Below are 24,598 nucleotides of genomic sequence, written 5' to 3' on the forward strand. Positions count from 1 at the left end.
TGCCCCACACAAGAGCTAAAATCTAGACCCTTTCTTCGTGAGACAGTGCTTCCCTGTACACCCAAGGCTAGCTGTGGACTCCTTTTTTTGCTTCACTCCACCCTTTTTAATGGCATTCATTAAAAATTAAAAAGTTCCTCTTGGCCCTGAAAAAAACGTGCCGGTTCTTTAGAATAAAATTTATGTTGGATCCAGTGTTTACTGCTTCAGATTATTGAAGAGTTCCCTTAAACAGGATTAGCCGTATGGCGCTAAGAAGCCAGATTCTAGATATCCATCATTAGAGCCTGCTTCCTGTCCCGTGTCAGTGTTGCTGGAAGGAGTCATCTGGCTGCAGAATGAGGGAGATTGCACTTCTGCTGTGGCATATGTAAATCTCTTAAGCAGATTCAACTTGAAGTAGAAGACATGGTAATGTAGTCCTGCTCCAGAACTCCTGAGGTTAGAAATGATAGCAGCCGGCCTGAGCCCATCCTGGGAAGGCCCAGAGTAGCCTGCCACTCTCCCACCTGTCACAAGGCATGAAAGACTGGCTGTTCTGCTTTCTGTAAGACAGCGAATACTTTGTCCTTTGGAGTTGGCTGGCCTAGATATGGGTATAAACTAGAACAGCTAAGGTAAATCTGTGTTTCAGAAGCACCCAAGGAGACTAGAAAGGATTTTGATTAAAATTAAAAATGAAAATATTAGCAGCTAGAGAAATAGCTTGCTCAGTAGTTAAGAGCCCATGAGGACCTGAATTTGGTTCCCAGAACCTACAGAGTGGCTCACAACCATCTCCCACGTTAGTTTCAGAGAACCCAACACCTTTTTCTGGCCTCCATGGCCACTGCATGCACATGCTCATTGCGTCCGTACATACATGCGGGCAAGCACTCAGACACGTAAAATTAGAAAAATCACTGAAAACACTAGGTCCTCTGGATCTCAGATTCGTTCCTGAGATGTAAACTCTGTACTGTGAGCAGGGACACTTAAGTGTGGGGATGGTCAGCCCTGGCCTAAGCAACTGTCTGATTGGCTTGATCCAACTGAACACAGCGTTTGTTTCCCGAATCTTCTTTAAGTAGCAGTCTGCAGGGGTGGGGAACAGAAGAGGCCTGCCCTTCTGACAGCTGTGTCTGCAGAGGAGCCACAGTGCTCTAACGGATGGGGAAGAGTCCATTTAAAGTCGGCTTTGCCAGGCAGTGGTGGCACACACCTTCAATCCTAGCACTCGGAAGGCAGAGGCAAGCAGATCAGGCAGAGCTCCGAGTTTGAGGCCAGCCTGGTCTACAGAGCGAGTTCCTGGACAGCCAGAGCTGTTATACAGAGAAACCCTGACTTGAAAGTTTAAAAAAAAAAAAGTTGATGTTGAGAGTAACTTACAGCAAGTGATATTGTTGGAAAGTAGTTTATAATTTAAATCTTTAAATTGGAATGATTGTTCATCTGGTTGTGCACTTATAGGATCTCAGTTACCCCAGGCTGGTCCTCATAGTGGTCAGATTACAGATGTGTATCACCACATCTGGCTTTGGTTGTATAAATTCTAAAAACAGTACATTAGTACAACTAAGAATTTGCTCTAGAGAAAGCATTAAAGATAATGCGCTGTTGCTTGTTCATTGGTAAGGCCAGAGGGCAGACAGCACCCTGTCCTCGCCATTCATGATTCTCCAGGAGGTAGTGCCTTGTATGGGGAAGAGAGGAAGCCATAACAGCTAAATCTCAAAACGGAACTCAAATCACAGGTCAAAAGTACAATCTGGAAAGAAAACCATCTAACCAAAACAGACTTTATTTGTTCAGAATTAACTCCTCTGTAGCACCAATTCCTCTGGGGGGGGGGGCATCTCACCAGCCTCAACTGAGCACACAGGCTCTCCACACACTGGCTCTAGGGATGTCCTAAGTATGGTCTCAGCAGCATGAATGTCCAGGCGTACTCAGGGCTCAGGTTTCTGGCTCAGGACTGCTTTGCTCCACCATCCCTTGTACCCCACAGGGCCTCCAGCCAACAGGTGGCTTTCCCCTTCCCGCCCCCAGCAAACCCTGGAAACCCCTTGTGCCCTGTCACAGCTCCTCCTTCTCAGCCCCCTTCTTCCGGAAGGCAGTCAGGATGTTCAAGCTCTTCTGCAGTTCCTCCTTCTTGCTGTCGCTCATCTTGTTCTCTATCAGCTTGCTGATCCGCGTCATTTCTGAGGCTGGGAAGTCTTCCCCTTGGTCCAAGATCTTCCCCATGATCTTCAGGTACTGGCTGGCCCACTTCCTCTCCGTCTCCTTCACACCTGAGAGGCCATCCTGCCCCTGTTTCAAGATGGCCTGGCGGGCCTCTACACTGGAAGCCTTGATAAACTCCCCTGCTAGGGCATCGTAGGCAGGCAGGCAACCAGGCATGCCCAGGTAGACCCCCTGCCCCTTTAGCCAGCGCTGGATGGCGCCGACCTTAATTGCCCCACTGTATGGTACAGGGTTCTCAAAGTCCCCGTCCCGGAAGAGGTAGAAGACTGGGTAGTTCTCTTTGTCCAGCTTGTATTTCTCACTCAGCTCCATGTTCAACTTGTCACCGTAGTCTGCGAACAGAAACCAGACATGAGGAACTAGTATAACACTGCTATTGGGCCTGCTGAGCAGAGGGAGAGAGTGAAAAGTTGGCTGTGTAATGTGAAGTTTCACCAGAGACCTGGGTCTCAATTTGTTTCCTAACATTCCTAACAGCTGTGTGGCTTTACTGTGTCATTCAGTGACTCTTATCTTTGGGGGAAACAATAGATCTTTGGAATATTGTATCCAACGTGTGCTAGAACCTGTTGTGGGTGTGAGGGCCTAGTCACAGTTCAGATCTCCGAGGCTGCAAGGAGCTTGTAATCTACAGGACAGAAGAGACACTGTGCAGGGCATAGTTTGGGAGTGAGGAAGCATGTGTGATCCAGGCTATGATCCAGGCTGCGGAATCTGACTTCAGAGGAGTCAGCCACGTGAAGATCTGGGGCTAGTGTGAGAAGGTCTGGGCAGGGACTGAGCTTGGAGGTCAAGAGCCACATACAGCACCCTGGCTGCAGCTTTATAGAAAAGGGGAGTATTTAGTGAACACTGACGCAACACAGGCCCTGTCTCACAAAGGCTGTAGGAAGACCAGTGAGGGAACACACATCTGTGGAGAAGTGAAGTGCTCACTGTGTGGTGGCAGCTCTGACCCCCCTCCCCCCCCAATAGGCATAGTTTTCTCCAAGGCTAAAAGCTGGTGATGGCTGCCAGGGGTTCCTCCTAGTCTGCCCTTCTTTTTTTTTTAAAATGACTGATTTTCACTTTATGTCCATCGGTGTTTTGACTGTATGTATGTCTGAGGTATCAAATCTCTTGGAGCTGAATTACAGACAGTTGTGAGCTGCCATGTAGGTGCTGGGAATTGAACCCAGGTCTTCTGGAAGAGCAGCTAGTGCTCTTAACCGCTGAGCCGTCGTCTCTCCAGCCCCCTAGGTGTGGCATTTAACTGCCCCATTAAGTCTTAAGCATCAGGCCGCTGGTCTGAGACACAGGTGACAGTCCCATAGTACTTCCTTCACAGAGGTGTCAGGGACAAAACCCGTGGAAAGCAGCACAGTGGCCTGGTACACAGTAGATGCAGGATGAATGTTTTCCCCAGCTGCAGTTATTATTCACCAAGTGCTGAGGGAACTGACTAACTGCCCTGGAGAAGTGTGCCAGACAGCTCTACTGCCACCAGACTGCAGGAAGTTCCCAGGGTCTTCCCAGGGAAGGCGATGATGCAACATTCCAGACGGGCCTGAAACTCAGCATCTGCAGGTCTCTGGACTGTACCAGTGGATGCTGGTGACCACAGCTATAGAAACTGCCCATTGATTACTAGTGGCAGCAGCTTATTTCAGCTAACTGCCAGAATCCAGCACTGGCATAAAAGCTGAAATGAAGACAAGAAGATGGCGTTCCTCCTCCCTGGCCTTGCAAGGAAGGACTCGGTTCTCAAGGGAAGTCAGACAGGTGAAGGTTTGGGAAGAGGGGGCATCCCTTCAGGCAGCTATGGGATCCCCTGTGGTCCCATGGGCAGCACCTGCTCTGCTTAAGCTTGCTGCAGGCACTAGCTTCTGACAGACCACACAACCAGTTTCTCCGAGGGAATGGCTCAGGGGGTATTAGTCCCCCTCCCAGCAGGGAAATGAACCCTAGCTTCCTTCTTCCCAGGCCCCTCCCCAGTCATCCTGGACTTGTCCATACCTGAGATCCCCACCTCTGCCACCAAGAGATCATCGCTGGAGGCCGAGTTTTCAGCCAGCCGCTTGAACTCGTCCTGCTTCTCACCGTAGGGGTACTGGGTGTCGAACTTCACCAAGACGAACTTGCTTTTGGGGATGACCTGAGGGCGCATAGAGCTGAGCAAGTCGGGTGTTCAGGGACCTTTGGGGCTAATTCCCCTTCCCAAGGGACCCCTGTTTAAGAAACAGAGTGGAAGCGAGCCTACACAGGAGACAAGCTGTCCCATGCAATCATTCACTGATTCCCATAACACTTAGGATGTTTCCTTTGCTGGGCATCGCACTGGGCATTTGTTCACACTGAAAAGACTGTAGTGGAGAAAGAACTGAGGCCTTCCCCTCCAGTGTCTTTCAACAATACCAAGGAGACCTTAGCAGACACTGCTGTTCTCAGTAAACACCAAACACTCAGGATGCTTTGGCCATAGAGGCCAGAGTTTGAACTGAACTGAGCAGGTTCAGGTCAGTAGAAGGTTGTTGAGAGGCCAGACTTGGATCAATGTCATCTCTTAAGACCAGAGTTCCCTTTAGCTACATCTCTATCTTAAACTGTCAATGCCAGCATTTTAATTGTGGTAAAGTTAATTTAATGAAATATTTCTCAATCTTTTTTTTTTCCCCCTTCTTTCAAGACAGTGTTTCTCTGTTTAGACCTGGCTGTCCTGGAACTCACAATGATCTGCCTGTCTCTGCCTCCTGAGTGCTGGGATTAAAGGCATGCACTACCACCCAGCTGCTTACCATGTTTTTAAAACTTGTTCATGTTCTAGCACATGTCAGGACTTGATGCCTTTTTCTTTTTCCTTTCTTTGGGAGACAGGGCCTATGTAGCCCAGACTAGCTCACACTGATCCTCCTGTCTCAGCTTCCCAAATGCTGAGGGTACATGCATGCATCACCATACTCCGGCTTAGGGCTTTGACACCCCCACCTCCACCCCCAGTAAACCACACATCAGCTGATAGACTCTTGAGTTGCTTCTTCCTCTTGGTTACTGTAGAGAGCACTGCCCTAAATGTTCACATACATATTTTGTTTGAGCACACAAATTCTATTCCTTTGGTTTACTGGGAATGGAGCTTCAGGTGAGTCTATATTTAACTTACTGACTTCCTTTTGGTGGCTCCTTTCAATGCACACATTTTATCTAGCTATCTTTGGCCAGTAATATTGCCTACCCATCTTTAAATTAAAAAAACAAAACTTATTTTTATTGTTTCTAATTCTGTATTTGTGGCTATGTGCATCTGAGTACAAGTACCCAAGGAGGCCAGGAGAGGGCGTCTGATCCCTGGAGCCAGAGTTACAGGCTGTAAGCTGCCTGGCATGGGTGTAAGGGCAGTGTTTGCTGTTAACCACTCAGCCATCTCTCCAGCCTCCATCAACCTTCTCATGCTTGTAGTCCAGCAATCCCAAACTGTCATATTTTCATCACAGGCAATCACTGGAGGTAAAAAGGACTTTTTTTTTTTTTTTTAACATTCACTTGGTTTTACATATTTAAGGATATTAACACTGCTTAGGGACATGAAGAACAGAAGCCATTGGAACAGGTCACTGACACCAAAAAGTCAGAGCTAAGGGCTCAGCAGCAGGGAAGACTGAAAATATAAATCGGATCATATCCCTGTGGTCCAGCTGGCCTTGTTTCTGCTCAACACTAGTTCCAGCCCGCTGCCTGGAAGCCTCTTCCTGGGTTCTCTTGACTGTCTGTCATTCAAGGCTCAGTTTAAATGTCCCCTTCTAGTGGAGAGAACGATCCAATCACCTATTACTTCACTTCCTTAACCCTCTCCCATCTCACTCTGAAACTGTCTTTTCTTATTTGCTTATTTTCTGTCCTTTCCACTTGGGTGTGCATTTCTAAGGATAAGGACCATGGCCCATGTTCTGGTGCACTCCTCAAGTCCCAGTGTCTGACTGAAGTCTGGCAAACACTGAGAAATGGTCTGAATAGAGTTCTAACAGTTTTGATGCTGCAAGGTAGTAAGAAATGGCATGGTGTTCCCAAAGCACAACACGGGATCCCTACCAGGGGGCCTACATTGTAATACAGAATACCAGTCATCATAGGGTGGTCGGACACTGGAGTAGAAAGGAAAGTTTAGTTAATAGGATGCAGTGGTGCCCTTGTGCATGTGTACTGTGTGAGTAGGAGTCAGTTCTCTCCTTTCACCACGTGGAGCCAGAGGACTGAACTCTGGTGGTCAGGCTTGGCGGAAGTGCCTTCCTGCAGAGTCACCTCATAGGCCCTTCCCTGGGATCTTTAAAACAAGGTCTCATTAAGTTGCCTAGACTGGCCTTGAACTCATGACCTTTCTGCCTCTGCCTCACCAGTTCTGTGTGTGACACCATTGTCTGGCTGAAATTGTTTATTTGTTCACTAAATAGGAAGCTGCTAAGAGCCCATCATGGCCCAGACACCATTCTAAATGAACACAGCAACGATCAACATAGAGGCTCTCGTCTACTGAAGCCGCCTAGTGAAGGTCAAAAATAACACCAAGACAAATCTTTTCTAAGTTGGAAATCACTGAAAGGCAAAGCATATAGACACCTGTTCATTCACGTGAACACAGCATACCAGATCAACTGTCATCATATTAGATGCTCAATAACAAATCTGGTATACTGTGTAGAGTCAGAGAAATAGATCAGGTACTTCATAAGCAGGTCATATTCTACCATGGGAGATTTGAAACTGACAAGTTAAAAAATAAACAAACAAAAACAGCAACTGGGCTGAATTTAAGCCCAGGGGCCTGAGAAAGCAAGGAAAGCACCTGAGGGGGTAATAGTTAACCTAAGACAAACCAATGTGAAGTAACTTATTTCAAAGACCTGGCAAAGAATATTCCAGTCACAAGGAACAGTGCAGATGTACTAACAGCTGTGAGCTAGGAACAGGTCAGAAGGCTTGTGTTGGCTACAGCAGATTGGACAAGGGGGCGAATGGCTAGGAACAGAGCGGTGACAAGGGGCACTCCCTACAGGGCTTCCTGCTCCATTAAGTGGAACCTCGAGGTGCAGGCAGGAGCCAGTGGGGTTTCTGTGATGACAGCCCAGAGCAGGGGGGCAGTTGGTAAAGATGAAGAGGCACCGACTGGTTTAAACTGATGGTGCTAAATGTCTCCTTTATTCACACTTGGACTGCTGTATAGAGCAACTTAGACTATTCGGAGTTGAGTGGGTGATTAATAATACGGCAGGCTTCTTTTCTTTAAATCCCTAAGAACAACGCTGAATGGGCTAACACGTGCAGGGTCCTTTCCAAAGTAGACGTGTCCAACCACTCGAGACAGGCGCATTTAGAGTTCCCTTCTGCTTTTCACTTCCTCACCATGAGAACAAAATAAGAAAATGACTATTTCTCTCCACTCTTAGCTCGTCCAATAGGGGAACTGAAAAGCCGCTGGTGGCTGGACACAGATGCATGAGGACGAGGTTGGGTCCACACAGGCCACTGCTCTCATCCTCCAACATTTCCACTATCCGTTTACCCGGACCTGGATACCAGATTTTGAAGAAAAAAAAAAAAAAAAAGCTGGGGATAGTGGCGCTTCTTCGTTCTCTGCCCCAAGATGCTCTCTACAGGTGGCAGAACTGCACCTTTAACCCTTGTATTTTGTAGGGGTCCGCGTGCTATCTGAACGTGGTGTACACACTGCCGAGCAGGCTGCAATCCATCCTCAGAGAAGAGGGGGATCAGACTCGCATGTTAACGGGCTGAGTTCTCTCCGCCACCCCCCACCCCATCAGGGAGCCGAGGAGCGTCGACCTCGCCCCGCCCTTCGGTCTTCCACTTGGGACTCGTGGATTGGATCTCTCCCGGCATTGTCTTTTCCCTATAGATAAAGGGAAGGGACACTTAGTTCCCTTCACTGCATTTTTTTTTTGTAAAAAAGAGGTAGCGAGTACCCGTGCTGCAACGCCCAGGCGAGGGTGCCGGGTGGTCAGCGTGCGCCCCTGCTCTGCCAACACGGGGCCTCTAGGACGGTGGGATGTCTAGGGAGGGGACCGCCTGCTGCCACCCCTCGGGGGCCCAACGTCCTCATGGGCGCGCGCTCCCACGGGCGTCCAGCTGCACCTGCGCACGACTCCCCCCCGCCCCCCGCCCCCCAGTCCTCATTACCTTGTAGAAAGTGACTGTGTCCAAGGGAAGGGCGCCTTTCGTGTGCAGGCCGCTGCCGCCATGCGGAGCGGAGAGGAGCAGCAGGCCCAGGAGAAGAGACAGCAGCCGGGACAGGGAAACGGCGCCAGGGGCCGCGGCAGCCATCACAGCAGATTACGTACCGGAGCGGGCGATAGGAAAACTGCGGCCGGAGCGCTCCGAGGGGGCTCTTACGTCACTCGGGGGCGGGGCGGGGCGGGGCTGGGGGCGGTCCCGCGAGCGCGCTTGCGCGCCAGTGGCCACTCCAGCGGGCTCCGTGGCTCCCCTAGGGCTGGGAAGGGGAGGGGCGGGGCAACGGAGAGTCCGCGGGCCGCGCATGCGTGTCGGGCGGAGCCGAGGGCGCGGCCACGTGACGGGGGGGGGGAGCGGGTGATGTCGGCGGCGAGGCTGTCGCGCACGCGCTCTTCGTCGCCGCTGGCCGAGGCCGGGTCCCCGGCACGCCGCGTTCTCGCGGGAGCAGAGGCGCGAGGCGAAGCTTCCACGCGTCCCGTGCTGCCTTCCCTCGCCATGGAAGAAGACGAGGCCTCGGGTGTCCCTGCCTTTCCCGGCGCCGGGCCGTCATGCTGCCTGTCGGGACCCGCCGCCTCCTCCCTCGGTTAGTCGTCAGCTGTCTGTCACTGGTCGTCGTCGTCGTCGCCGTGCCCTCGTAGGCTGCAGACCCCCTGAGGCTGCAGCGCTGGTCAGGCCCACGGGGTACCTGGGCACTGTGGCCTGCCCTGCCCCAGCAGCTTGGGCAAAGGCCTGGTCGGTATCCTACTTGTGGTCAGGTGTGGTAGGTAGGTGGCACATGCCCATAACCTCAGCACACCGAGGCAGGAGGGTGGCAAGACCCGGCTCGCGTGTGTAGTGAGAAAACAAGCATCCTTTTTTTTTTTTTTTGACTATTTTATGCCATGTTCTGATTGTGCCCGTGGGGATTCAGCACAGCCGTAAAGGATCGAAGGGATGCCGTGTATACGGGGATCAAACCCAGCAGACTGTGTGTGTGGCAGCGCAGGCCTTCACTCCCAGTGCTAGGGAAACTGGCAGGCTGACCTCTGGAGTTGGAGGCCAGCCTGGTTCGACAGAGTGTGTGCCAAGCCTGCCAGGACTGAATTCAAGCCCCCCACTCCCACCCCAAATGAGTTCCATCCTCAGCACCCAAGGAAAAAGCTGGATCTGGGCCTGGTGTGTTGACACACATCTTTAATCACAACACTCCTGATGCCAAGGCCGATGTCATTCTGGTCCGCGTGGTGAGTTCTAGGCTATCCAGAGTAAACTTAGTGAGATCCTGTGTCAAAACAAGGTGGGTGTATGTAGCACACGTAGCAGTACTGGTTAGGCAGAGGCGGGAAGGTCTCCAAATCGAGCCTGATTGAATCCGTGAGCTCCACGTTTAGAGAGGTTTTCAAAAAAAGATCAGGGTATCATTTAAGGAAAATAGGTTGGCCACTGGGCCTCTACGTGCATACATATTCACACACAGACACACACACACTATATAGTTCCTACACATTCACCTCAGCAGTGTTTTAATATGGGGAGTGATCCATCTTACCCCCCCCTCCCCACCCCTCTTTTGAAGCAAGGTCTCTGTGTAGCCTAGGCTGGCCACCCATTCAGAATCCTCCCACCTTGGCTTCCCAAATACTGTGTGCATTATCACATCTAGGTAATGTCGTAAGTCTTCACAATTTTATGTTGCTTGGCATCCATGTTGACCATAAATTGTACTTTCTCATGCTAGAAATAGGGTTCAGTAGTCACTTCTTAGAAGTTTTATTTATTTTTTTATGCACCTGAATGTTTTATCTATTTGTATATTATATGGACCATGTATGTGCCTGGTGCCAGAGGAGGTCAGAAGGGTGTGTTGCATGTGAAACTGCAGTTAGGTGTGGTTTTAAGCCTCCGTGTGGGTGCTGGGAATTGAACTCTCGCCCTCTAGAAGAACAGCCAAATGCTCTTAACCGCTGAGCCATCTCTCCAGCCCCTGCAGTAGTCTCTTAACACAGTTTGTACTTGTGTAGCTCTGGTTTTCAGTATGGTGTTCTAGATAGCTGTGCCTTCTACACCTGCTGACCAGGAGTCACCCCTCTAATATCCAGCTAGATGCCCTCCTCTTGACTGACCATGCTTACCTTCACATCTAGCACAGGCTGTGCAGGTATGGCATACCACCACTCAGTCACAGTGTGACTTCCTGACATTCATACCTACTTACTTTAAGCCTACCAATAAAATCTCTCCCCCAGAAAACATATTTGGATGTTGCTATGTCCTAAGAAAGACCTATAGGTCCTTCCCTGTCTTCTTGCTTAACACATCTTGAATTATGTGTGTCTGGCCTCCAGGGCTGCCATCTCCCCAGTGAGTATTAAATCTTTACTATCTCATCTCTTTCTTAATCACTGTAAGGGTATTTCTCCACCCTAAAAGATCCAGTATTACAAGTCATTCCTGCTCAGAAGTGTCAGGGTTGCATCCGGGAGATGATTTAGAGCATGACCTTGGAAGGGAGGAAGCATTTTGTGAAGCAAAGGGAAACAGTGCTAGTTAGTGACAGATATGGTCAAGCATGTTGGACACCGTGAATCTGTGAAAAGGCAAACTAGGAGGCAAAATAAAGGTTCTCGCTAAGGGGTTTAAAGCCACCAGAGGTTTTAATTGGAGTGTTGTTGGATTTATGTGTAAAAACATCACTCACGAATGAAGGGAAAGCTGGGCGAGGTGGGACACACCTTTAATCCCAATCTTACTGGTCCCTTCCTGAGAAGGAGAGCAATGGAGACCAGAGAAAATCTGAGGAAGAGTTTAGAATAAGGTGTGTTCTGGTCATGGATAAAATTGTGTGCCTCACATGCACTGTGATTGCATTTGGGGAGATAGTTTTTATAATTACAGAAATAATTACAACTAAATGAAATCATACGGGTGGGCCCCAATCCATCGCGCCTGATGTCCCTTCAAGAAAAAAGAGATTACAGCTGGTTATGGTAGTGCACGCCTTAGATCCCAGTGCTCAGGCTGAGCAGGTGTTTCTCTGTGAATGGGAAACCAGACTGTCAACCAGGATTGTAGAGTGAGACCCTTGCTTAAAAAAGAAAAGCCGATGACGGGAACAGATCAGAAGGGAGAAGACTGAAGGCAGTTCAGTATCTATTGCAATATTAAAGGAAATGACAGAAGTTAAAATCCAGCAATTTAAAAAAGCATACAGAGCTGGGTGGTGGTGGCGCACGCCTTTAATCCCAGCACTCGGGAGGCAGAGTCAGGCGGATCTCTGTGAGTTTGAGGCCAGCCTGGTCTACAGAGCGAGTTCAAAGACAGCCAGAGCTACACAGAGAAAACAAAAAGCATCCAAAGTTGGGTGGGAAGGAGATGGAATATGGATCTAGGAGGAGGAGAGTAAATAGGATCAAATTCTCAAAGAACTAATAATATTTTAAAAAAAGAAAGAATAGTTTGGGATGGGATGGTAGCTGAGTAGTAGGACATGTGCATACTCTAATGTTCCACCCCCAAGTGTGTGCTTGAAGAAAAGTGAAATCAAGCCTTTGCAGGAAGCCTGGGCATGGTGGCATACCCCTTTAATCTACCAGAACTCAGAAGACAGAGGTAGACAGATCTCTATGAGTTCAAGATCAGCCTGGTCTAAAGCAAGTTCCAGCCCAGTCAGGGCCACACAGTGAGAGACCCTGTCTCAAACAAAAAGATCTTTTGTAGGACAGAATTCTGAGTAGTGGTTGCTGGGCTGGCGCTGGCGCTGGCGCACACCTTTAATCCCAGCACTCAGGAGGCAGAATCAGATGGATCTCTGTGAGTTTAAGGACAACCTGGTCTACAGAGTGAGATCCAGGACAGCCAGGACTGTTATACTGAGAAACCCTATCTGGAAAAAAAAAAAAGAATTCATGAGACTTTGATTAAACAAATTGATTCAAGTGGAAGGACCGTCTGAGCCTGCCCTGGCTTACTCCATTGTGTACAATTGCTGCTCTCAGGAAAAAGTGCAACACATTCTGAAGCTAAGTGCCAAGGAAAAATGACTCTATGTTGTGGTCACACAAGTCAACAACTGTCTGTCAGGGCACCAGGATGTACCAACTGACACAGCATTTGTTCTGTGTGAATAAGCAATGCTGCCTGGGACCATATCAAATCAGAGCAGAGACTCCATATGAACTCTACATGTGTTGCCCCAGATCTACCCACACCTGGAACTGTACAGTGTCCTCATTTTGACCCATCAATATAAGACACTGGCAGAAGTGAAAGCCTTCTTTCTCTGTTCCGACACTCCAGCCTGAGTGCAGCTTCTCCATCCTGTGATGCTCTGTCCACTTCAGCGTTTGAAATGGCCAGACACCTGGGCCTGTGCTGACAACTCTGAGCCTGTGTCTAGTGAGACATTTCTTACGGCCCCTGCAGGATTTGAATGGAGATTGTATCAGGACCGCCTCTCAGAACTCTGCGGCATCTGTAACTCTTATGGCCGATCTGTAGTCTGTGTAAAAATATTGTATGACAGTAATGGGTGAGCTAAGAGTTAGTGGCAGTAACTAGTTCTGGAATAAAAGGACCCATGATTGCCAGGATCCACACTCCTGGATTCAAAATTACTTGGTAAGTTGCAGCCAGTGAACCAAATAGCTTGGTGAATGTATTGTTAGTAAATTCTGACATGAAAAGACACAAATATGTCAGTTTCTGGCATAAAATGCTTGTGACAGTGAAAAAAAAAAAAAAGCACATATACGCAATGTTAAGAGACTTTGGATAGCCAGACAGTGGTGGCGCACGCCTTTAGTCACAGCACTCGGGAGGCAGAAGCAGGTGGATCTCTGTAAGTTCGAGGACAGCCTGGTCTACAGAGTGAGCTCCAAGACAGCCAGTGCTACACAGAGAAACCCTGTCTCAAAAAACAAACAAAAGAATTTAGCACTGTAATTAACTATTGTATATATCCAATAATTGCATGTCATCAAAGATAGCAGAATCTAATTGCTGTGGGATGGTCTGTATGTCAAATGTGTTGCTGATTGGTCAATAAATAAATCACTGATTGGCCAGTGGCCAGGCAGGAAGTATAGGCGGGACAAGGAGGAGAATAAAGCTGGGAAGTGGAAGGCTGAGTCAGAGACACTGCCAGCTGCCATGATGACAAACAGCATGTGAAGATGCCAGTAAGCCACGAGCCATGTGGCAAGGTAAAGATTTATAGAAATGGATTAATTTAAGCTGTAAGAACAGTTAGCAAGAAGTCTGCCACGGCCATACTGTTTGTAACCAATATAAGTCTCTGTGTTTACTTGGTTGGGTCTGAGCGGCTGTGGGACTGGCGGGTGAGAGAGATTTGTCCTGACTGTGGGCCAGGCAGGAAAACTAGCTACATCTAATCTTTGGTAAATTTGAGAAAAAGAAGTTAATGTGTATATTATATAGGACTGTCTTCCAAGCCTAATTGCCACCATCTTCAGATCAGGTGTGCCCACTTCCAAACGGTCATCACAGCTGATAACATTCTGTTAATGTTAATGACTGTTAACATTCCCTCCTAGGAGGGATGCGAGGGCCTTAGGACCCTCACCTGAGTATCCAGCCACTCCTCCCAAACCAGTTGTATGCAATTCTGCCCTAACTCTGTGTGGCTTAGGGAGGAGCTGGAGCATACAGGCTGGGAAGAACTAGGAAGGAAGCACCATGCATGCAGCTGTGGGCTAGTTTTCACCGTGCTGGGTGAAGACCTTTAATGTGGCTACTTTAGGGTCACCAAAGCTCCTGCTTGTAACTTCTCACCCATGCTATGTAAGTAACCCTAATAAACTCATTAGTTAGCTAGGGTAGACTAGCTACCTGGTGGGATCAAACTTTGTTTTGTCACTAGGACCTTGTGAGGAAGGGGTAAGACATTGTTTAGATTCCCCCCACCCCCAAGGGTGTGTGTGTATGTGTGTGTAGAAAGCTCAGAAAAACCCATTTTTGAGTTTACCTTAGTAAAAAAAATGAATTACACAAGAAGAAGGAGAAAAGGAGAAGAGGAAGAGGAGTTAGGTGGGTTCTGGGACTCTGAACGTTAGTTATTAGGATTGTGCAGATGCTCTTTACCTACTGAGAAGTAGATTTTTTTTTTTGTTTTTGTTTTTTGTGAGACAGAGCCTCACTGTATAGCTCTGGATATCCTGGAACTCACTGTGTAGACCAGGCAGGCTTCACACTCACAGTAGTAGTAGTAATAGTAGTAGTAGTAGTAGTAGTAGTAGTAGTAGTAGTAGTAGTAGTAGTTGTGGTTAGTATAGAAGTAGGCTTAACATTTTTTTCCCTTTTCATAAGTGTGTATGAGAGAGAGAGAGAGAGAGAGAGAGAGAGAGAGAGAGAGAGAGAGAGGAGATGCATGTGTGTGGGCACGTGGGTGTGCATGTGGAGGCCTGACGTCAGCAATCATTGTACATCTCTATCCTATTCAGTGAGGCAAGGTCTGTCACTCAAACCCAGAGCTCTATGATATGGCCAATCTTGCTAATCAGCTTGCTCTGAGGAGTCCCTCTGTCCATCTGCTGGAACTACAGGCAGGCTGGCATGCACACCTGGCATTTAGGTGGGTTCTGGGACTCTGAACATTAGTTATTAGGATTGTGCAGAAGCTCTTTACCTACTGAAACTTCTCCTCAGCTCTAGAAATAGATTTGTTTTTGTTTTTGTTTTTTTGTGAGACAGAGTCTCACTGTATAGCTCTGGATATCCTGGAACTCACTATGTAGACCAGGCAGGCTTCACATTCACAGAGAACCCAGGGATCTGCCTGCCTCTGTCTCTCAAGGTTTGAGAGTAAAGACATGTACCACTTCACGCAGGTAGAATCAGGTTTTGGAAGAAGTGAAGGAAGTAGATTGGTTGGAGGTGGCATATTGATGCCTCTACTATGAATTGCATTGCAAAAGCAATTGTTTTAATTGCTTGAGTGATGTCCTGATGGGAAAATCTAAAGGCTCACCCTGGCTATTCCATGGAGGTCGAAAGGAGGAGGCATGCTAATGGATGCTACAGTGCTAAGTCTAAATGCAGAGACTGGATTGCCATCGTAATACACGGTTTTGTCTTCTGGGGAGGTTATGGATGCAGTTTTGTGGGTCTACTGAAGTTTGGGGTTTGCAGTGTTTGTTTCACTGACTTTCCTAGTAGCTATGTGGCTGTGGAAATGAATGCGTTTGAAAAGGGGGTAATTGCAGTCATTGCTAATGTTTGGGTTTTTTTGTTGGTGGTGGTTGTGAAGGTTTGAATAAAGATGGTTCCCATAGGCTCATATGGAGTGTCACTTTTAGGAGGTGTGATGTTGTTGGAGGAAGTATGTCTCAGTCTATTCCTGATGCCTTTGGATCCAGATGTAGATGTAGCTACCTCTCCAACACCATGTATACCTGAGTGCCACCGAGCTTCCCACCATGATGACAATAAAAACCCTAACTGAGATAGTGGTGGTTTGCTTTGTTTTTGGAAGGATTCTGTTGGTTGAAATATTGACAGTGACCGTGGGGAGAGTCCTAGTGCAGAACAGCACATTGACTGTCCAGGTGAGATGGGTCACTGACTGGGCCTCATTCATGCTGATTTAGAACGAGGAGGAGAAAAATGCACACAGACAGACACCTTACAGTTTTGTCCACCGGTAAGGTGTACCCAGAGTCCCCATGCTATAAAGATTCTTGTGACCCCAGTGAACTCGACAGGAATCAGAAAGCACATCCCGACCAAATTATATGGGTCCTGCCGGGAAACCAGGCTGACATCTCCTAGGACAGCACCGAGCTATAGCCTGGCTGGGAGACTGACCTGTCCATGCACCTTGTCAAGGGCACAAACAGCTTATGCCCACTGTTCACCAGTGGCAGAAGTCAGGTCCAGGCTCCTGGAAACAAGCCTGCTTGAGCCTGTGGAAGGGAGGTGCCTGAAGAATTCAGCTTCTCACCTGTGGGTGTAGATGGTGGCCAGGGTTTATTTGTTCAAGAAATGACCTTAAGTATAATACTGCTTAGTCTAAAGTATTGTTGTTCTTTGAGACAGGGTCTTTATAGGTAGCCCTGGCTTTCCTGGAACTCACTGTGTGTAGACCAGGCTAGCTTCGAACTCACAGATATCTGCCTGCCTCTGCCTCCCGAGTGCTGGGTTTAAGGTGTAGACCACCATGCCTGGCAAAGTTTGTTAGTTTTATATCATGAAGTTTCTCACCAGCTACTCTGTCCAAATGCCATATACACCTATTATAGTTATTCTATCCAAAGAGAACGTTAGCCTGGTATGACTTTTTTAATACCTTCCTGTGCAGTGGTGGTGCACACCTTTAATCCCAGCACTTTGGAGGCAGAAGTAGGCAGATCTTTGTGAGTTCAAGGCCAGCCTGGTCTCAGAGTGAGTTCCAGGACAGCAAGGACTATACAGAGAAACCCTGTCTTGAAAAAACAAAACAAAAAAATTGTGGAAAGGACTAAAATGTTAACCTATGTCTTAGGTTTTTATTGCTATGAAGAGACACCATGACCACAGCAACTCCTATAAAGAAAAGATTTAATTGAGGTGGTGGCTTACAGAGGTTTTGTCCATTATGATCATGGCAGGACATGGCAGCATGCAGGCAGATATGGTGCTGGCTATAACAGGAAGTGACCTGTGACACTGCGAGTAGCTTGAGCATAGGAGACCTCAGAGCCCACCTCTACAATTCCTCTAACAAGGCCATACCTACTTCAAGTAGTGCCACTCCCTTTGGGGGCTATTTTCTTTCAAACCACCACATTCCGCACCCTATGAGATTATGGAGCCTAATTACATTCAAACTACCACAGCGTATATCTTTATACATAGAAACCACTTAAAAGTCAGCCATTATTATTATTGTAAAGCCTCAGGCTGGGTATTGTGGCTCATTTTGTAATTTCAGCACTCTGGAGGTAAAGGCAGGATTGTTACAAATTCAAGGCCATCCTAGGCTACATAGCAAGTTCAAGGCTGCAGGGCCGCAGTTAAGTGAGATTCTATTTCCAAACAAGAACAAAAATACCAACAGCAACAAAACAACATATACACCTGTTAGAAGTTTAGAGAATTCCTGTTTTGTAGACAGATATGTAACATATGTGCTGTGCCCATCATGGTCACTGAAGGTACATATACCTGAACTTGTGATAGAGGTTTTTAGAAAAAAGAAATGGGGCTGCGATGGGGCAGCTGTCTGGTGTGCAGGAGCTCCTGGATTCAATCCCAGAACCACACAAGAAGATACACACAAATCAACAGAAGTGCTTAAACACCGAAGCAGAAATGGAAAATGACTGATTTCCTTGGGTTTGGGTTAGCCTTGTAGCAGAAGAAGACGAAGTTCTATTTGCAAAGGGACTCCAAGGAGAAAGTGCTCATGCACACACACAGGCACATACAGACACATGTGCACACACACTTACACACATGTATATGCACACACAGGCACACATGCATTCATGCAGGAAGGTGGCATGGACGCTTTAGCAATATGCCAAAGGGAAAAGTTCTCTGAACAATCTGAGATTTGTCTTGAGGAACAGAATAGTCTTTTGTCCGAGAGCATTTTCTTATCACTCGGTGACACTGTCACTGGTCTCCACACCCTCAGGAGGTGGACGTGATTAGAGACCTCCAAATGTTCCCAAGACCCTTCCCTACCAATCTTTACTTGTTTAAGACAAGTTAGTAAATGAAGTCTTCCACTTACCCATGTCTGGTCTTCCATGCTAGACTGTACTCTCACTGTGATGTGAGCACCATGCGTTTAAATCGTTCCAGCCATGCAAGTGTTTGTGACAGTATCCAAGAGCTGGGACAGTGGTCAGCATGCATGTGTGACATTTGGAAGGCTCTGGACTCAGTCCCCAGCACTTAGACACACAAGAGAGATGTTTGCTGGGCGTGGGAAAGTATAGTTAAAGCAATGAGTGTTCTTGTGTTTCCTCTCCCCAGATGCTGCCCACATGCTGTTCTCTACATCATTGCCCTATTCAGACTGTTTCTTGGTGCTCACACCTTTTTCCCACTGTGTTCTAAGCTCCTGGAAGCCTCCATCTAGATTGTGTTTATCCTTGTGTGTCTCATAGCACATTGATTTATACAAAATTGATTACACTTAGGAGTACTGAGTAAATGGCATGACATAAAATAGTATTTAATATGTTAATATTGAATATAACAAACATTAATAATCTCTTCTCTCACTGGGCAGTGGCGGCGCACGCCTTTAATCCCAGTACTCAGGAGGCAGAGGCAGGCAGATCTCTGTGAGTTTAAGGCCAGCCTAGTCTATAGAGCTAGTTCTAGGACAGCCAGGGCTACACAGAGAAACCCTGTCTCAAAAAAAAAAAAAAAAAACAAAAAAGAAAGACAAAACAAAACAAAAGCTATTCTCTTCTTGATTTTCACTATTACTAAAACTTTGTTAACTGAATGTGCCATCTCATCATTCTGGCCCAAGCAGGGATAAGTTTTAACAGGCTTCTGTTTTACCCCATTTCTTTCTCTTCCCTTTTTCCTGTTCTATTTCTCTTTTGCAACTTTATTATTTTTTTTTTTTACTATGAAATACTCTCTCTGCTTTTTATTACTCCTGCCTCTTGCTCCGTCTTAAACTTTCTAATGTTTCTTACAACTTGGTTTCTTCTGTCGCCTGCTCTTTCTGTTTTTGTCCTTCTCCTTGGCCCTTCCACCTCCTGCCCTTAAGGTAAGGGCAGGATTAGATGAGGTGGAGCCCAGCTGAAACAGGGGTGGAGCTACCTGTTGGGAGCCTGACTGAGAAGGGCCTGGGCTGGAGGTCGCTGGGACTGGAGTCCTTATGGCCCTCCCGCTGGAGACTAGCCCTCTGGAAGGCAGATGGGACCCTGTAAGGTCAAAGCTGGTCATCCTCCCCTCCTTCTGCTCCTTTCTTCCTCTGTCCTGTGTTTTACTCACAGTGCTGCTCTCCACACCAGTAACTTCCCCCTCTTCATCATTCCCCCTCTTCTGTCCTTTTAACTTTCTGTCAGTCACCTTCACTTAGGTCTGTCTGTTCTCCCCGAAACCTGAACCTTTCCCCTCTCTCTGTCTCTGTCTCTCTCTCTCTGTCTCTGTCTCTCTGTCTCTCTGTCTCTTTGTCTCTTTCTCTCTCTCTCTGTGTGTCATTTCGTTCTTATGGTTTTTCTCAACTTTGTGTTCTTATCCAGTCACTTCCCACTCAGGGCTCTGTTTCCTTTAAAATTTGACTTTTATAAGGAGTTGGGTTGAGGGCAGCGAGGTCCTGCCTTAGCACAGCTCTGCTCAGATTTCACTCCTTCCCAGACCTGGAGTGGGTTTGAAGGTCTGTGCTGAAGAGATGGTTAATAAACACCAAAATGGAAGTCAGATTGAACATTAAATGTAAGAGATTGACTTTTCTCTCTCTCTCTTGTTTAGTTTTTTCCTGCAATACAGTGGATACAGTTTGCCACGGCTACTCTCAGGTATGTTTTTTTCAGTCTCCTGTCACATGACTGTTGGAATTGCATGAGCAAACAGGAGAGCTGTACAGCTCTACGTCTTGTTCTTCAGGGTTGCATTTTACTTTTTGGTTAGAAATTTTTTCCTATGTTAATATTTTCTCACTAGTAAAAAAAGCACAGGGACTGGGAAGATGGCTTAGTGGATAAAATGCTTGCTTCCTAAGCACGAGAAGCTGAGTTGGGATCCCCAGCACTCACATGAAAAGCCGGCTCTGTTGTTACCTGCCTGTTGTCTCAGCCTTGGGAGGCAGACAGAGGATCTTGGGGGCTGCTGGCTAGCCAGTCCAGCTGAATCTGGGAGCTCCAGGTTCAGTGAGAGAGCCTGTCTCAAAAACTGGAGTGACAGAAGACGACACTGACATTGACCTCAGGTCTCCCTCCTCTGGTGGGTCACCACACCTACACCCCCAGTAGAAGTAAGAATTTAAGAAACAGGAAACAGAGGAAGGGCACTCATCTGAAATGCCCGCAGCCTGTCGGCAGGCCTGGTGCAGACCAGTTTCAGGCACTCACCTCAGAACTGACTATGTTAAATGCTGGGAGGAAGGTGAACATGGTTGCTCACATCTAATCCCAGCACTTGTGGGATTGAAGCAGGAGGATCACTGTGAGTTTGAGGCCAGCTTGGTCTACATAGTGGGTTCTATCTAGGCCATCAGAGGCTACATAGTGAGAGAAATTGGAATGATACTGAGAAAATTGGCATGCCTCTAGACAAGGATGGCATGAAAATTCACAAAGCAATCTAAATGTAAAAATATGTGTGGTATATTTCATATCAATTGTGCCAATGAATTATAAAAATCAGAGTCTTACCGCTGTATTGATTTTTTCTTTTTTTATTAATTTATTTATTTTTCTATTATCAGCTTGATATAGTATAAATTCTTATCTTAATAGTGAAATGTTTCATTGAGGCTTGCTCAGTGATTGAGTAAAACCAAAACTTATTATAAGCCATAGTCATCCTAGGGTCCCCCATGCTATATATATAGCCTCTGTTGTTCTGTGGGTTGCAGTCTGATTGTTCTTTGCTTTATATCTAGAATCCACTTATGAGTGAGGACATACCATGTTTGTCCTTTTTTACCACTGTATTGTAATGGCCAATGGTCTGTGTCTTTCAGTGTTATAGGTTCGAGTTCGCTTATCACTTATGCTGTGTTCCAGAACCCCCAGACGTCTGCAGAGGTGAGAATGTCTTTCCATTGAGTTTGAACTACTGGTGACTTAGCCTTTGATGTAGGTGCCAGGAAAGCACCAACCTGTGCACATTGGATAATTCTATGTTTTACTAATAATTTCCTCATAATAGATGGGAATGTTTCCCTCTGTCCACAGAACTCCTATTTCTTCTGGGCAGGATTGTAGCTGTAACCTTCAGTTCCTAGAGGTTAGCTATTAAATGTGGCTCTCTTTGTACTGTGAATTATTAAGATTAAGGAAGCTGCTGTCTGAAGTTTGAGGCCTGTATGGGTTTTAAGTATGGTAAGGCCCTCCCTCCAGGTGAGCAGCTTTCTTTCTCTTCTTTTTTTTTTTTTTTTTTTTTTTTTGGTTTTTCGAGACAGGGTTTCTCTGTGTAGCTTCGCGCCTTTCCTGGAACTCACTCTGTAGCCCAGGCTGGCCTCGAACTCACAGAAATCCACCTGCCTTGGCCTCCCGAGTGCTGGAACTAAGGGCATTCGCCACCACAGCCAGCTTAGGTGAGCTTTCTGATCTTGACTTGGGAGAACACTGGCGTGGTCAAGAGGCAGCTTCAAGACTTGTCTGCTTGAAACACACTTGTTTGCTGTCCCGTCCTCCTCAGCTATTAGTTTCATCTTGAAAAGAAAAAACATCCTTTCTAAAAATAATCACACCAAAATGTTCAAGTTAAAAGCCTTCCTGATGGACATGGTGAGACTCCAACTCGGAATAAAACACAGGCTGACATGTGCACCCCCCAACCTCCCCAATCTCCCCACCCCCCAACTCATGAAGAGCTGGCGTGAGTGATCTTCTTGCCAGCTCAATGAAGATCTTAAAGGACAGAAGCCATTATTGCTGTAATCGGGCCAAATGGCTCACAGCTAGCCACAGTGTGGCCTCTGTGTGTGCTGGGGAGCTGCTGTGTCTGGAAGACCGTGAAGAATGCAGTTTGGCCCATTTCACACCTGAGGAAGCTACAGAGGCCCAAGATTAAGTTGCACACCCAAGTAGCAGATCAAGGCTTTTCAGAAGATCAGTTCTCTCCGAATTAAACAGATACAGTGTTAGCATAGTCTAGATATGTTTTCTCAGTGCTTTAAATCCTAAATATTCCTTTGACACCATCTTGTTATGAATCCCAGGTAGTCTCGCTGTAGTCCAGGTAGCTTCACATTCTTGATTCTCTGCCTTTGTCTGCTGAGCACCACAATTACCAGCCTGTTCGGCTATACCTGGTTAATACATTTTTCAGGTTTCAAGTCAGCTTGTTAAATTCCACAGGGAAATCTGTAGAGAATAAGATGCATTTAAAGAGAGCCGACATTTTATAGTATCTTACATTCATGATCACTACATATGTCTTAAGATTTTTCTCTTGTGTGTCAATAAACATTTTATATTTCTTCTGTAGAATAATCAGAAAAGAGCTGGGTGCAGTGGCACACACCTTTAATCCCTGCACTCAGGAGGCAGAGGCAGCTAGAAGGCAGCCTCGTTTACAGAGTGAGATCCTGTCTCAAAAATTAACTAAATAATAAAATAGAGTGATTTAAAAAAACAATTGGGAACAGGGAGGCCCAAAGATACTAAAAAGTAAGCAATCAGGGACTAGGGGATGGCTCAGGGAATAAGAGTGTGTGCTGTGAAAGACTGAAGCCCTGAGTTCAGGTAAAAGGCAGGGCTTGGTTGTGTGTATGCTTGTGCCTCAGTACTGTGTAGCTGGAGACAGAGGACCACTGGAGTTGCTGGCCATCAGTCTATTATTCAGTGAAAGACCCTGTCTCACTGAACAAGGTGGAGAGTCCTCCTCTTTTGTCCTCATGTCCATGCACAGGAGCACACTTCTTCCAATATGAGCACATGTACATACATGCCATTCTCACACAAATGCATACAAAAACCGAGCAACTATGAAGACTTCATCAGTGTAGTCAGAAGGCTTAAAAGGCAGCATATTTTTCATCCTGGCATTTCTCTCACTTTTTAAGTCCTCAGCTGCATCTGTAAATATGAAGTTTATGACATCGTTATCTAACTTTATGTTGGCTGTGCACCCATGGCACTTACGTTACAGCTTCACTGTAAACCTTTCAGCTGTCCATTCTATCTTTGGCCCTATAGCTAAGGAAGGAGTGTCCCTAAGGGTGAGAGTGCTGAGCTGTTCATGAGCCCTCTTACTCCAGGACTTTGAAGTACAGTGGTCACAGATCCCTTCCTATCTGGAATCTTCCTTTACAAACAATGACTCCAGCTTTCTACTCAAAGCACAAAATGTAAAGATAATTTGTATGTTCTTTCTCCTAGTTACATCACTTACTGAATTAAGATTTTGTGGCTTTTGACAGATAAAACCACTCTTTTATCTGAGCTTTTCTGACCTGCTCCTGGGAATTTGCTGGCTTATAAAAGCACTTCTCTATGGAACTTCAGCAGCCCACAAGGACAGCATCTGCTATAACCTACAGACAGTCGGGGAGGTGAGCATTCCTAGATTCCACCAACACTGCGCATGGAAGGTACCTTCAGATCTAAGTATAGTTCAGATCACAGATGATCCGTTATGAACACACAGACCCATTGCTCATTGTTACACTTTGATACAACGGTTTTATCACTTTTCATCTTAAAAATAGCTACTGCAAAGGTGGACGTGGTGGTGCACGCCTTCAATCCCAGCACTCAGGAGGCAGAGGCAGGTAGATCTCTGTGAGTTAGAGGCTAGCCTGGTCTACAGAGTGAGTTCAAGGACAGCCATGGCTGCATAGAAAGACCTGTTTCAAAAATAAAATAATGAAGGAGAGAGAGAAGAAAAAAGAAAAATAAAGAAAAGCTACTGCCAGGCTTGTGAAATGGCTCAGTGGGTAAAGGAACCTGCCACCAAGTCTGATAACCTGTGTTCAATACGAGGATCCATATGGTGGAAGTAAAAAACTGATTCCCACAAGTTGCCCTCTGACCCCCCACCCCCACTTCCACCACACATACACTGCGGGCTCGTGTGCATGTGTATGCTCATGGGTACAATGAGTAAATAGCATTAAAAAATGGCTATTGCCGGGTGGTGGTGGCGCACACCTTTAATCCCAGCACTCGGGAGGCAGAGGCAGGCGGATCTCTGTGAGTTTGAGACCAACCTGGGCTACAAAGTGAGTTCTAGGAAAGGCTCCAAAGCTACACAGAGAACCCTGTCTCAAAAACAAAAACAAAAAACAAAACAAAACAAAATCTAAAAATTAAATTAAGGGGTTGGGGATTTAGCTCAGTGGTAGAGTCCTTGCCTAGCAATCTCAAGGTCCTGGGTTCGGTCCTCAGCTCCGAGAAAAAAAAAAATGGCTATTGCCATGAGCACAGTGCATGCCTGTCATCCAATTCAGAAGATGGACAAAAGAGGATCTAGAGTTTCAGACCCAGCTGGGCTACACAGAAAAACCCTGTGTCAAAAAACAAGTCCAAAAAAGCAAAACAAA

General features: G+C 46.8%; 2 protein-coding genes across 2 annotated transcripts in view; one reads left to right on the forward strand and one right to left on the reverse strand.

Annotated features, from left to right (window-relative positions):
* Nucleotides 1-1,827: 1,827 nt before the first annotated feature.
* On the reverse strand, nucleotides 1,828-8,618 carry Erp29 (endoplasmic reticulum protein 29). The gene is made up of 3 exons (XM_059249271.1): nucleotides 8,389-8,618; nucleotides 4,219-4,357; nucleotides 1,828-2,555 (listed from the first exon to the last, which is right to left on the reverse strand). The coding sequence occupies exons 1-3, from the start codon at nucleotides 8,530-8,532 to the stop codon at nucleotides 2,056-2,058; spliced, it is 783 nt and encodes a 260-aa protein (XP_059105254.1). The 5' UTR covers nucleotides 8,533-8,618; the 3' UTR covers nucleotides 1,828-2,055.
* Nucleotides 8,619-8,743: 125 nt separating this feature from the next.
* The window catches only part of Tmem116 (transmembrane protein 116), a 42,483-nt gene continuing 26,628 nt past the window's right edge, over nucleotides 8,744-24,598 (forward strand). Inside the window, exons 1-5 of the mRNA XM_059249762.1 lie at nucleotides 8,744-8,747; nucleotides 8,814-9,022; nucleotides 19,858-19,904; nucleotides 21,071-21,134; nucleotides 23,477-23,608. Of these exons, the coding sequence (XP_059105745.1) occupies nucleotides 8,744-8,747; nucleotides 8,814-9,022; nucleotides 19,858-19,904; nucleotides 21,071-21,134; nucleotides 23,477-23,608 (456 nt within the window). The remainder of the gene's footprint in view (nucleotides 8,748-8,813; nucleotides 9,023-19,857; nucleotides 19,905-21,070; nucleotides 21,135-23,476; nucleotides 23,609-24,598) is intronic.

Source organism: Peromyscus eremicus, chromosome 23 (assembly GCF_949786415.1).
Source record: "Peromyscus eremicus chromosome 23, PerEre_H2_v1, whole genome shotgun sequence".
NCBI lineage: Eukaryota > Metazoa > Chordata > Mammalia > Rodentia > Cricetidae > Peromyscus > Peromyscus eremicus.

Excerpts from the sequence above, each read along its gene's own strand:
- Erp29 (XM_059249271.1), bottom strand. The coding sequence starts at position 8,532 with ATGGCTGCCGCGGCCCCTGGCGCCGTTTCCCTGTCCCGGCTGCTGTCT. Across the intron at positions 4,358-8,388 it reads ACACAGTCACTTTCTACAAG|GTCATCCCCAAAAGCAAGTT; the intron begins GTAATGAGGACT and ends ATGCGCCCTCAG. Across the intron at positions 2,556-4,218 it reads GGCAGAGGTGGGGATCTCAG|ACTACGGTGACAAGTTGAAC; the intron begins GTATGGACAAGT and ends TTCTGTTCGCAG.